This window comes from Atractosteus spatula, chromosome 7 (assembly GCF_055471065.1).
Source record: "Atractosteus spatula isolate fAtrSpa1 chromosome 7, fAtrSpa1.hap1, whole genome shotgun sequence".
Taxonomy (NCBI): Eukaryota; Metazoa; Chordata; class Actinopteri; order Semionotiformes; family Lepisosteidae; genus Atractosteus; species Atractosteus spatula.
The window spans coordinates 38,161,834-38,174,947 of NC_142712.1; the positions used below are offsets into that span (position 1 = coordinate 38,161,834).

The 13,114-nt window shown below is 40.8% G+C and overlaps 1 protein-coding gene across 2 annotated transcripts in view; it reads right to left on the reverse strand.

Annotated features, from left to right (window-relative positions):
• tafa5l (TAFA chemokine like family member 5, like) overlaps positions 1-13,114 on the reverse strand; it is a 78,690-nt gene that overhangs the window by 38,551 nt on the left and 27,025 nt on the right. For both annotated transcript variants that reach the window (XM_088921943.1, XM_088921942.1), the window contains exons 3-4: positions 8,704-8,853; positions 2,157-2,284 (exon numbers count right to left, since the gene is read on the reverse strand). In XM_088921943.1, the coding sequence (XP_088778069.1) occupies positions 2,157-2,284; positions 8,704-8,853 (278 nt within the window). The remainder of the gene's footprint in view (positions 1-2,156; positions 2,285-8,703; positions 8,854-13,114) is intronic.

The window sequence follows — 13,114 nt, forward strand, 5'->3', positions numbered from 1 at the left end:
AGTTATGCAGTGATATATTTTTATCCATCCATCCTTTTTCTAACTGCGATATCCAATACAGTATCGGGAGGAGCCGGAACCAACCCAGATATGATATATTTTTGTTATTAATAGACACAAAATGAGTGAGTTTCAATGGAAGGATTATAAAGTTCTTTCATATTCCAGTAAAGATAGTTTTCTCTTTGTACACCATGGCATAGCTTCTGATCCAGTGTGTGTGGCATAAGGCTCAATAACTGAGACCAAGACACAGGAACATGTCACACTGCATCGTTAGTAATATTCTTTTGTTGTTTTGCTTAGGAAAAGGATGTAAAACCCTCTTCGGTCCATGGTAAAACTTCATGTATTAGAGGAGTTTTTCTTCCCCTGCATCTCAATGCAAAAAAAAAGAAAACAAATAATATGAAAAATGTTCTTGTTTGATAAACAGGTATGCAGCACACTTAGTAGAGGTTACATTAGATAGCTAGAGCAAGCCTGGCTTGGAGCTAGGCCTGAAATCATGAAATAATTGCATGGAGTGGTGGTTGCTTAAACGCTCTGAAAGGTGGGTTTCCTTAGAAAAGCAATTGAGTTTCCACAATATTTCTCATGCCTTTTTCGCCACTCAAAATGTAAGTCATTTACCATCATTTCAACTGCATGTTTCACCTGCAAGACAACTGCATGTTACTACAACAGACTAACTATGGTAAGGGTAAATCATGGAATTGTTGCAGTTTGGTGTTCCAATTCAAAATAAATAAAAAAAGATAGTAAGAAACACTCCAAGGAAGCATGCTGAAAGCAAGGCAAGTGACTCCAAAATGAAGAAAAATAATTTTGTAAAACCATTATGCAAAATCATGTTATTAAACAGGACTGGTACTGAGAAACACAGTTTCAAAAAAGGGTTTTTCAAAATCTCAGAAACGTTTGCCTAAGTACAGCAGCTGACCACATTAACCCCAAACCATTCCAGGAATCCAGTGAAACATTTTGGTCTCTATTGGTCTCATTTTTATGTTTATTGTAAGCAATTTGGCTCAAAGTAATTTCACTCCAGATATTTACAGCCTCTCTTTTTGTAAAAAAAAAAAGCCTTCTGGACTTTCAAGACCTCTGTATTTCCAGTCTAAGGCAGCATACTCCAGGTCATCGTGTATTGCTTTCCTAAAGACAGACTCTGAAAAATAATCTTTAAACAACTCAGATGGTGAAGATTTCCCTTGAGACAAGTCATTTATCTTTACCAAGAGAGCCTCCAGACAAGAGCTATAACATGCATTCAGTTAGAGCTAAAATACGGCAAAATACAGCCAAGTCACCAGGAGACCAAACATTAGATACAGTACATGAGCCTTAGCTTCCACGTGCTGAGTACCTTTATAAAAACTGATGTTGTATACCAATGGAAATTTTTTTAAGCACAATGACATTGCATAAAGTATCACTAGGCATGATTCAAGTCATATCAAGGCAAAATGTAAGTGCATGATATAAACAAGTTAATAGAATTTATCTTCATTCATTTCAAATAAACCAATTTTGTGCATCTATCCGACATGCTCATAAAACATTTATGTGTGCTTTGAGTGTACACCTGTTTTTTTCATCCTAAGAGGAAAACAACACTTTGAACTTGTCAGGCATCACAAAACTCATTTAAGATTCCTAGAAGTAATTTCACAGTACAGTATATGTTTCTTTTTGTGTGTGTAGTACTGACAGTCTGCTTTTCCTTTTACAAATACAAGGTGCTGTAAATTTAATGTGGCAGAAAATAATTCTTGTTTTCATTTTTTACGTGTTTCTCCAGTTTTACTCTGCAGTATAAAGAGCCTCTCTGTGTATGATTAAAAGAATATATCTTTGTGAATCCATGGAGCTCACAGTTCTTTGTACAATCCTGTGATTTATCTCAGCCAAACTGGAACAGGTTATCCCCCCCAATCCCCTGCAGGAATACGAGATAAAGAGGTGTTTGTGTGAGCTTGGTTTTGTGCTTGGTGTTTTGTCACGACCATTTGCTAAACCCTCTCGGTTTAAGGGGGCTCCTGTGCTATAGAACTGAATATAGTTGTAGGGCTGACTGTTGTGTTGGATATGAAGACGTTCGCCCAGGAAGCTCTCCCCCACCCTGACGCTCCCACTGCAGGAATCTGTCTTACCGTGACTGTCTTTATCCTTCCTCCCCCCTTGGTGCACGTCCAACCAGAGCGGTTCATCAGCAGCCCGCAGATCTCGCCCTCTGAGCAAGGCGCCATCTCGCACCACTGCTTATTCTTCACTATCCGTGCTGCAGACAGGGGGCAGAGAGGCCACCGGTTAGAGGCGGGAACCTTGTGCTGACAATCCCTTGCCACAAACCCACTGAGCACCTTGTCTCTGCAGCTTAATATTGGCTGCTGTTGATTTCTTCACAGCCAACATAATTTACAGAAAAACAAAATCCATACATTAGCCAAAAACTGTGACATGGCAATGGAATGGTTCACAGAAAACCCACTCGACTGTTGATTGTGTCTCACCATGTAGCCAAGACGTGCTTGTTACACTAAGTGCAGAGGAAGGCTCCCGTCATCATAGACCATAGAGCAAAGTCTTCATTAGCAAAGCGGAACAAGCACTGTGTGGTCCCAGACTTCTTCCTTATTTTCGCTGGGGAAATACACTTAATTGCATCGCATTTCTCAGCCATATGGCAAATTAAAACACAACACACTAAAATGTTATTGTTTCAGTAAACACAGTACCTGAAGTAACGAGTGTTACGGTGATGAACATTTTGTAAAATATGCAGAGGAATGTACAGAACATGCAGTGTACAGATACAAGCAGATGTCTTGCACTAGACCATCTGCCTTGCGATGTGCTCCCAACTCTATGAGCTGCTAATCTAGCCTGTCAGGCTCTGTATTTTACCTCTTAAATCCACAAACATAATGGCTAACGCTTTTTACTAATTTAATGTACTGTAAAAGGTGTTTAACTGTGTTCCTCTAATGGTTCGGATCAGGTGTATCTGCATTTTTTCGCTTTCAGACTGGACCGCTTTTTTGTGTTCAAATATCACAATATCATGGAAGGATTTAAACAACCAACAAAATTATTACAGAATGGGAGGGTCAAACAGCAACGTACTGTTCACATTTTTTAAGAGCAAGAAGATATCACAGTATGTGTGATGGAAATAAGAATGATATTGTTTATGTATAATGTTTTTGTAACGTGCGTTAAAAAAAATCAAACAGAAACTGCAGGCCGTAAAATGCCAGTATGCATTGTCCTCAAACCACCACATAATCAAATACATAACCACCAGCTTTAAATAGGCTGAACGCTAGACTTTAGCTCAGGCGAATTAGATTTTTCATTAACATCTCCATTTTCGGCTTCACTCTAGCCTAACTCTTGAATATAAGTCATCAGGGCGGCTGACAGGAACACGGAATTCATCAGCCGGCGAGCGATTATGGCCGACTCCAGTAATAAGTTCATGCCGATAAACTGAAGTATTTTCTCTCACTACCCTGGGCCTTGCGCCTCCCAGCTTAATGATGCAGAGCTGTGGCGGCAACAGCTGGTGCGTACGAAGCAAGGCCGAAGAGAGAGGGGGAGGAGAACAGAGCAGCGGAAGAGATGAAGAGCCGTTATAAAAACCGGCTGGGGGAAAAAAAAGACGCCGTCGATACTTATCGACGTTTTCTGCGGTCAAATCACAGTAAAGGCGAAGCGAAGCGTCATGACTGAGACTGTTGAAACCCAAGATCAAATGCTTGATAAGTAATTACAATCAAATTTTACTTATGCGCGCTGAGCTCAGAGATGCAAAGTCAGCCCTCATAGAAACCGCGCAAAGCAGGTCTGTGCAAACTATCTTTCCACCTTTCCCTTTTCATCCACCTCAGGGCCGCTTCTAAAAACGACATTCTGACGCCTGGCTTTGATCTCGCACCTGATCAGCTCTTCAAAGTGAATCTGAAAACTCAAATTAATTTTCTTCTGCCCTTTTTCTTTATTTCAGCATATAGAACAATCACGCTAAAATTGAAAGAACCTCCTTTGTAGTGGTCTCCTGGTAAATTGAGGAACGACTGGGAGGTCTCAGTGTCAGCAAGTGATAAACTCTCAGGAATTTTATAAAGCAATAATCTTCAGAAGAGTTACCCTGTTCAGACACAGAACACATCCATAGCCTCCTTTACTTTTAAAGAACAGCACACGCCACCTGTTTTTCAAGGTTTAGAAAATGTTGTTCCAGGTAAACGACTGGTGTGATTATTTGTAAGTGTGTTTTAAAAAAAAAACAGTGGCACCTTTTACCTAAAGAGTTGTGGGAGACTAGTTACACAGTCATGTTGCTGAGATCTGCAGATCAATTAACTGCTAACTAACAAATGAGTAGGTGGGTTGAATTGGTCTCCTGTCGTTTGTAACCTTTCTTGTGTTCTTAAAATACATTAAATATCCAGTGGGTTATTTCTTGAAGCCAAGAAGAGGTCTGTGTCCCACGGTATAAAATTAAATTCAATTTTGATTTCCTTTAAATACAGTATCCCCGTGTGTACAATTAACAGTAGGCCAGAAACCACATTTGTTTTAAAGAAAAAAAAATCAATGTTCATGTCCATTATAAGAGATTGCATTTTTCTACAAGTGTCTTGGGAACATACAAAAATGCAAGAGAACAACATTAGAATCTCAACTTAAATATTCCCTTTGAAGGAAGACGAAGAAGTGATGTGTTGGCTAGCACTGCTGCCTCACAGCTCCTGGGTCCTGATTTTGGCCAGGGTGCCTTGTGTGTGGAGTTTGCATGTTCTCCCCAGCTTCATACAGGGGCTTCTCTGAGTGCCTGTTTTCTCCCACAGACTGGACTCTCAGTCCTGCCTTGCAACCTGTGCTTACAGGATAGGCTCGAGGTATGCAGTGTCTGTCACCAGGAAGAACAGGTGTCTCATAATGACTTTTTCTCCCATTTGTTTTTTCCTGTACAAAGCTTGTCTCCATGGGGTCAGGAGTTTTTTTTTTTTCTGGCAGGTTTATACAAAGATCCCTGCCATATTGAAATGAGCAGCCTTAGCCAACAAGAAAAATCGGTGTGTCACATCAGGCAGAAATCAGGAAGACTGCAACCATAACAGGTGCCTGTCAGCTACAGTAGATCTTGGTACACACTGATGGGATAGGAAAACAAAAAATAACTGCATTATATAATGGGGAGATGATTTTCATGTAACAGGGCTCTGTACAGATTATACAGAGTTTTAATAAAGTTAAGTGGCCTATTTGAATATATAATGCTGCATGATGAGAACTGCTCGATGGAGCAAAAAGATTTAGTAAAGATACTCATGAGACCATAACAGAAGTGTTACCAAGGACAATTACAGCACAAACAGTGGGTTCTACATACAGAACACTCAGTGTGACCACTGTTTGTGCCCATGTTGTATTACATGGATACCCATGATGGTGGTCCCCTTTGCTAGGTTATTGTCTTCTCCAGAATCCCCATTTTTTGTGTGAAGACCATTTTTAATCACACCACAGCCCACAGTTTTCATGTGTGGCTGAGGTAGTTAACTGCGCTTGCCCTTTTCTTTCAGTTTATGCCATTCATTAAAGTGCTGCCCAAGCAGTGCCGGTGCCACTTCATCTCTGTCAGACTCCTTTGGAAGAAAGACGGACAGTCCCTCAGGTGATCAGGTGTGCTAGGAACAGGCTAGAGAGGTTCAGCCACCTGCTGCACACCCCTCTGAAGGCACTGTGGTGCCTGATCTGTTTACATGTGCTCTCACTGCAGTGTCTCCTTCCAGGTGCCTATTTTGAGAATTACACATCTGGGACAAACTCTGCAGGGCAATCACCCCACCCACTGACCTCCTCCACTGGAGTCTGAGAGACCAGCACAGGTACGGCTCGGTCACTATTGGCTTGACCTCACTTGGAGTCCTCTGCCAACTGTCCATGCCCTTCAGCGATGTAGAATTTGATTTTCCATAGCAGAGAGAAGCAGACACACACATTAACACTTAAAAAAAGAAAGATTTCCTGAATGAATTGTGATAAACCAAAGCAAAGAACGTCAATGAAAATAGACCATTTCTGTGTTAAACACTGCTGTCCTAAAAACTCACTTAATGCTGCACTCTATTTATAAATAATTATTCCTTTATTTATTGTTGAGGCAGCGATGATGTAAAATATGGATCATTTGCAGTTTCTAAATATTTATTTCATCTCAATCACAAGGAACCGTGCAGGGGGAAGCATACAGCTGCTGTGTGGTACTCGGCAGCCCTTCAGAAAGAGAACCCTGTCTTTGGCTTCGCGAGTATTGGCCTCCAGGAAGAAGACAGAATGGAATGCAGCACGTAACCAACACAGCAGGAACAGCAGCAGAGAATCGGGCAAAACAAATAGAAAAGGATATTCAACATTAAAAATGAAATCACAGGAACACTCACAGCTGGTGCTGTATATACTACTCCTGTATGGCAAAGTCTAACACAGCTGGGTAAATTGTTTAATCTGCATCGCAGATTTAACTGCAGCCTGTCTTGCTTCTCTCCTTTATGTCACTCAGACTTCCAAGCTACTGGATCTAAGGCTGTCTCCCTTTCTTCAGCCTGCTAGGCTTCATTATAGTGTAATCATTAGCATTGACAGACTGAGTGACAAGTTTGGAAAGAGACACCAATGACAGGCAGAATAACCAGCAAGTTTTCTCCTTTTACATCTTGCGCTGTACTGCGGTGCCCGTGCATGCTAATGACTTTCAATGTCACAGCAGTGTGCAAGCAGAAAACACACCGCAGCTATATGCTCCATCAGCTGATGTATGACTTAGGGGCAGTTACGGTCTTTCTTGTAGTAATTATGTTACAGCTCAGTCTCGCATTTAAGAGAGAAGGTGGCTTGGAAACATGGTGGTAAGAACCGCTGCTTCATAGCTCTGTAGTCCTGGGTTAAATTATGGGCTGGTGTGCATTCTACAGTATATGGAATTTGCATGTTCTCTTTGTGTGAGAATGCAGTGACTCCAGACAAGTATTTCCATCTTGTCTGGAATCACTGCCCTCTGGAATTCACCTATTGGTTTTTAATGGGTGCGTCAGTTTTCTCCCACCTTCCACAGACTGAACAGGTTAATTGGTCTCTTTAAATTGTCACAGTTCCTGTATGTGTGAGCCTTGCAATGGACTGGCATCCTGCTCAGGGTGGTGCTACAGTACCTTGCACCCTGTGCTTCTTGGATAGGCTCCACAGTAAGGGGCCTTTCCAGGAAATTAGCAGCTTTCTGATCACGGATGGATGAATAAAGCAACTGCAGTCAGGGAGCTGGTTTACACACTTTTTTGAACTGGAAATCTACACACAAAACAGAGGACTTTTAAAACGATTTCAGGATGGGAGTATTTTTAGCAGCTTTTATAAAGAGACCCGCTTTTCTCTGCCTCTGAGCACAGAAGTTCAGTTTTAATGAACTCCCACTATTAATGGACCGAGAGCAGCAGGAGAAAGCCAATAAAATAATTCCCCACAGATGTAATTACAGACTCTCCTGTTAATTAGCTTGCAAGATTTTTTTTTAGCTTCATGCCCAGCAGGGCTTAAATGCTGTCTGATTCCCACTGGCCTGGTGAGCCAGGTTCATAACCTTCTACGTCTGCCAATCAAAATGTATTATTGTACTGGGGCTCTGCTGTACAGGTCACACTCTCGTACAGTGGATCAAACCAAAAAAGAACGAAAGGCATTCAACAGGCACTTAACACTATTTAATCACCAGTGAGGGTGTATTATATTATTCATTTAAACAAAGGGTCTTGCTATTGCAACAAAAATGTGCTCCTCATCAGCACAGGTCATTTTGTAACAGGACACACACATTCTTGGTTGCTAAATGAGACAACGCAGTTTGTTCGACACTGACATAAAAAAAATAAGATGGTCGCTTATTTTAAGCAAGCTGAGGGGTTCAGTGACAAGGTCAATGGATTATTAGCAAGAGGTTCCCAGTTCAGGTCTAAGCTCTGCCACCAACTCATAGTGTGCCACTCCAAGAGTATTGAACAACTGCTTTATCCTTCTGATGAGGATGTGAACTAATGTCCTGCACTCCTGCACTGTGTAACTCTGTCACATCAATTGTTGGTGCATAAAGCAGAGTACACCTTAGTCCTAGGACTCTGAGCACCAGAACTAGGAATTCAGAATCCAGCACCTTTTGGTGCTTTTAAATTTTAATCAGCCATATACCTAAGAAAATGTTTAAATTGATTAAACTGAGGCTTAACTGGACCAATAAATCCCCTCCCCATTACCTTTACAACATGTCGACAATTTAAATCCATATTGAACATCTGCTGGATTCTAGGCCTAAGGAACAGAAGTCTTCCCAAGTCTCTGTAAACACACTAACTTCAGATACAGGCACTGGCTAAAACCATATTACTTATTATAATCACTTTCCATCATTCAAGCAGTGATTGCAGGATAACAACCACAGCGCTGAAGCTGCCATTCTCAAAGTGCACAGGGGTGAGCCGCTAGGTCTTATTGTCTAGCATTTTTGTGCTTTGTATTTTGGCATATTTTTGGTTGTATTTTGTCGTGGCCACTCACTCGAATATGAAAAGGGCAAGGTATTCTCTAAGTGTGTGCATGGCTTTGCTCCTTCTTTTTAGTAAAAAAATAAGGGATAGGTACCGTCTACACACGCCGGTCTGGCCCGAGTGGTGCCCGCAATCTGCCCCCTCCGGCAGGCGCAGCGCGCAGTCTGCCGGGCAATGGTCCTTCGTGGCTGGCTGCTGTCCCGGTTCAGCATCACGATCTCACACGTCCCCACTGCCAGCTGGCCTGCACAGGAGGAGGAGAGAGGAGAGGCCAGAGTGAGCCATGTAGCATTGAAAGTCAGTAATCCATAACCGAAGCCAGGTGTCACACAGACTTCTGTTTGCTCAAGTTCTGCATCCTCTAGTCAGCCGCACTTGCATCTTATGGACCTCAGTAACATCCTCAGTTGCACCTGATTGATCAGCAGACGCAGTAATGCAAGCTCCACACTTCTGCTTTCTGTGCACACACAATCACTTCTGCTGTTGGTCTCTCACCTACTCAAGAAATGGTCAAATTATGGTATATTAGAGATGACACAAAGGGGGAATTGTTTTGATTTAAAATAACACCAGTTGTGGAATGTGTCCTGATGAATGTGGAAGAAGTTTGTGTTACAGCATGGCGAAAGGTTTAATCATTTATCAAATGTGAACATTTAGCTTGCTTCTTGTTTGAAAGCTCTTATTATTTTCCACTCGCAGTGTCAATAAAGAGGAAATGTGACCACACATTCCTGCACAGGTGATACCATCATAAGGGGAAACTTGATTCCATCATAAAAAACATCCTCATCCAGAGAGTCTTATAGGGCAACTTAAGACTGGTAGCACTTGTAAGTTACTGATTAATCATGCAAGAAATCTGAAAACTGTGGTCCTTTACAGTGAAGAGTATTCAGATTTTAGTTTCAGATGATCTCTAAATTACTTAACTTAGCAAATCTCTTGTTAAATTGATTATGTCCAGATATTTTGAAATCTTTAGAAATTGATGGGTTTCCTACCTGTACAACCTGCTAAACGGGAGTACTCTGGGACTAGGGTTGGAGACCCTTGGATTATGGTATGTTGTGTTAGCACATTTCACAGCAATAATGAGTTATTTTGAGCTACTGCTTCATTTCAGGTGAAAAACACAAAAAACTTGACATAACAGCTAATTACATGAAGAGTACTTTGCAAATCCCAGTGCAGTTCCATTATATATTCCACCAATTAAATGTTGCAAAAGATTATTTTTATAACATTCTTCTCCTTTTCAGTCCTTGTGATCCCACTGTTTTCATTGCAGCTGAGCTCTCGTTGACTTCACTGAACCCTTAATTGAGCTCGTACCTTAATTAATTAGACCATTACAATTGTGTGCAGCTCTCACACCACTGAAGAGTTCTAATTTGGCTACAAAGTCTTGCAAGTAACCTTTGCAAGAAATCAGAAACTTCTTAAGAAGCTGAAAACAATACAATCAAGCTAGTTATTACTTCAATAAGGGGTTTAATTAAATCACAGTGAGCTCTGCTTCAATGAAAAGCTGTAAAAGGGGTAGGACTGTGCAGTCCTAGTGTTGAAGGATACACTAGGAAGGTAAAGTTTTGTGGAAGGAAAATTCTGTGCTCCAGCAACACCATTCACCTGGCTATGCAGTACAGTGCAGGAACCGAAAGGAATTTCTCTCCTACAGGTTTATGCTGACCTAATTCTCCAGTGTCCTCACATTTTCAGCTGACTCTCATTATACTTACTAGCTAGAAATGTTTTTCTCCATATCATTTTTCCCCTAGCTGTGTAATCTAATGTGACAACTTTGTAAAACCCCTTTCCTCTCCGAAAAAAACACCAGACACCGCAGGCAGCTCCTGGAAAGCTGTACTCAGTCTTTGATAAAAAAATGTATTATGCAGTGTAGGAGAGGCCAAATCCCTGGTGCCCACACGTACCTGGGCTGACAATATTTTTCTTTGAACCTGATTTAACGCATGATTACAATGAGGCTCAGGTAGCGAGGGCAGGGCCCATGGGTTCTGAAAAGATTACAGGATGTCATTGACCCCAACAAGGACTGCATGTACAGCACTGGAACATGAAACATGTTAATGTTTGAGCATTCTGAAAAATAAAACAAAGCTTTCTCGTCTTGAGTACTCATAGATTTGGGGAATTTCTGTCACTCAAAAAATAATATCAGTAATGTCAATGATACAAAGGTAAAAACAATACTAATAAACAAGGGCTTACAGTAATGTATACTTCCTTGTAGAAATGAGAAGCTACTCCAGAAGATTATCAATGTACATGCTCTCTCATGGGGAGCACTAAACTCTTTTTCTGACTATTCAAGCTGAGCTTTGACTACATTAAGTTAGCATCCAATTAATTACCAATTAAATCTCCCCGTGACGTCTGTAGCATCATGGCTTTCTAGGACTGCTGGCCCTGCTCTCAGGAAATGCTCAGAGTGAGCTTCCAGCCTCTGCTGCTCTCTGTCAGCTCATACTGCGGCTCTGAGGCAAACTGAGGTTCCCCCAGCGGAGAGCGCAGCTCAGAATACTGTCAGCCACAGTGAAAGGAAAACCATCCTGTCGGTCAGGAGAAAACAAAGTTCTTCTAATGCAAAAAAGCAGCATAGTCGCCTAGAAGCAATTAGGAGCCGGTGGTAATTTTAATATGCACATTTAATTAATTGTAAATACTAAAGGTCATGGGAAAGGCAAAAGTTTACCCTGTCTAGCTGTTCTCCCCTCATGAAATGTCACAAACTGATTTTATTGTAAAACAAGGAGAGAGACTGTCAACCCTGGCAAGAAAGAAACCGAGGGCCACTTCTACCACGAGTGGTAGTACATCTGTGATTTACTGCTTTCGAAGCAATCACACCTTCTCCACATAAACGTGACTGGTGCTAGGCACAGAGCTCATTAAATCACGGAGGATATTCAAGCAGCAACCTAAGGAAAGTGCATTCTCTCTCACTCATTCTCTCTCAATGAAAAAAAAAATATATTAAAAGGATATAAATTGATTATTCTTTTTTTCTTGCAGGTTGCATAAGCTGGATGTAAGAGGCCTTGACTGGTTCCACAAAACAAAACTGTGAATGCTCTGAAACAGAAATCCCTGCTAGTTGGGTTTAATTAGCGCCAATGGCCTGGGCGGGCTGTGGAGCATTATCGCGTTTTGGTTTTGAAGCTCACAGCCTGTGAACAGAGGTGCCTCTCCCCTCCCCTCACCCCAGCACAGTTTTACACCACTGAGCTGAGCTGACGCCCACAAACTCCCCCACTGCATGAACAGCAAGAACAGTTTCTTCAGATGTTTTACATCTTCTGTACAATCCTAGTCTAAATCTTTCTACAGGTAGTTTAGAGAAAGGCTTACCTATGGTTCTGATGTGCCTTTACTATGAGAATAATAAAAAAGACGTGTATTTCTAAAATGTTTTCTTCAACACAAAGACAAAAAAAACATACATGGATAAAATACAAAGCCTCAGAAGATTAATTTAATTAGTTACATATTTTAAAAGGGTGTCTTTGAAAAAAGGTTTACAAATGCCCACAGTTCTAAGGTCTTTAATTGTTCTGGGAAGACTATACTGTGGTAGGGATGTACAGTATGGTTGGCATTATAAAACTGCTACTCTCACAGTGAAGGCTCATTTTACATAGTATGAAACACATGTCAACACTGGATCTTACATGGTGAGCAGGAATGTGCTCATGCAGTAAATACTTAAGCTAATCAAGATCTTAAGCCTTTATGGTCTGATAAGTAAGAAAATGAATTTTTATAATGATCCTTATATTTCACTGTGAAGTGGTGCAATCTTCTGTTCAGGACTGGACATGTTTTGAAGATTGAAGCTGCTGGTTTCTTCACAAAATAGAGCTGATTTAAAACTTTACTAGAAACTCCTGCCGGTTAATGCATTGCAATGATTTAGATGTGAGGAAATATATATATATATGTGAACTTCTGATGCAGACAAAGCGGATCTTTGCCAGTCAGTATTTCATAAGTGAAAATAAAACATTGTAACTTTTCCAACACAAGCTTCAAATTGCAACAGAGCAACCAAAATGACACCAAGAATTCTCATTTCCCACAAAGCACAATTATTGCCATCATAAATCCCTGCTTTTAAATTGTTTATCTTAAATTTTAATGCAAGTATTGATGTCATTGAAATATATTTTTACAGAAAATGTCTTTATTCCATTTACCGGTACTTCTAAATGGATACATACCATACATACTACTAAATACATTAACATTCTTCTCAGAAGTCCTGAGTCCTGACATTTTAAAATGAGCAGCCTGGACGCAGACATTTTTTGTCTTAAGCCTAACAAAAACAAACGTTACTTCAAAAATACCGTATGCAGTATGTGGTTATATAGGACGAAGAACAAATGAAGCAGGTGTTGCATTCAGAGCCTGATTCACATTTTTATGTAAAACAGAATACAGGCTTTAAAGTTCTGTAAACAGATCTGGAAAATTCT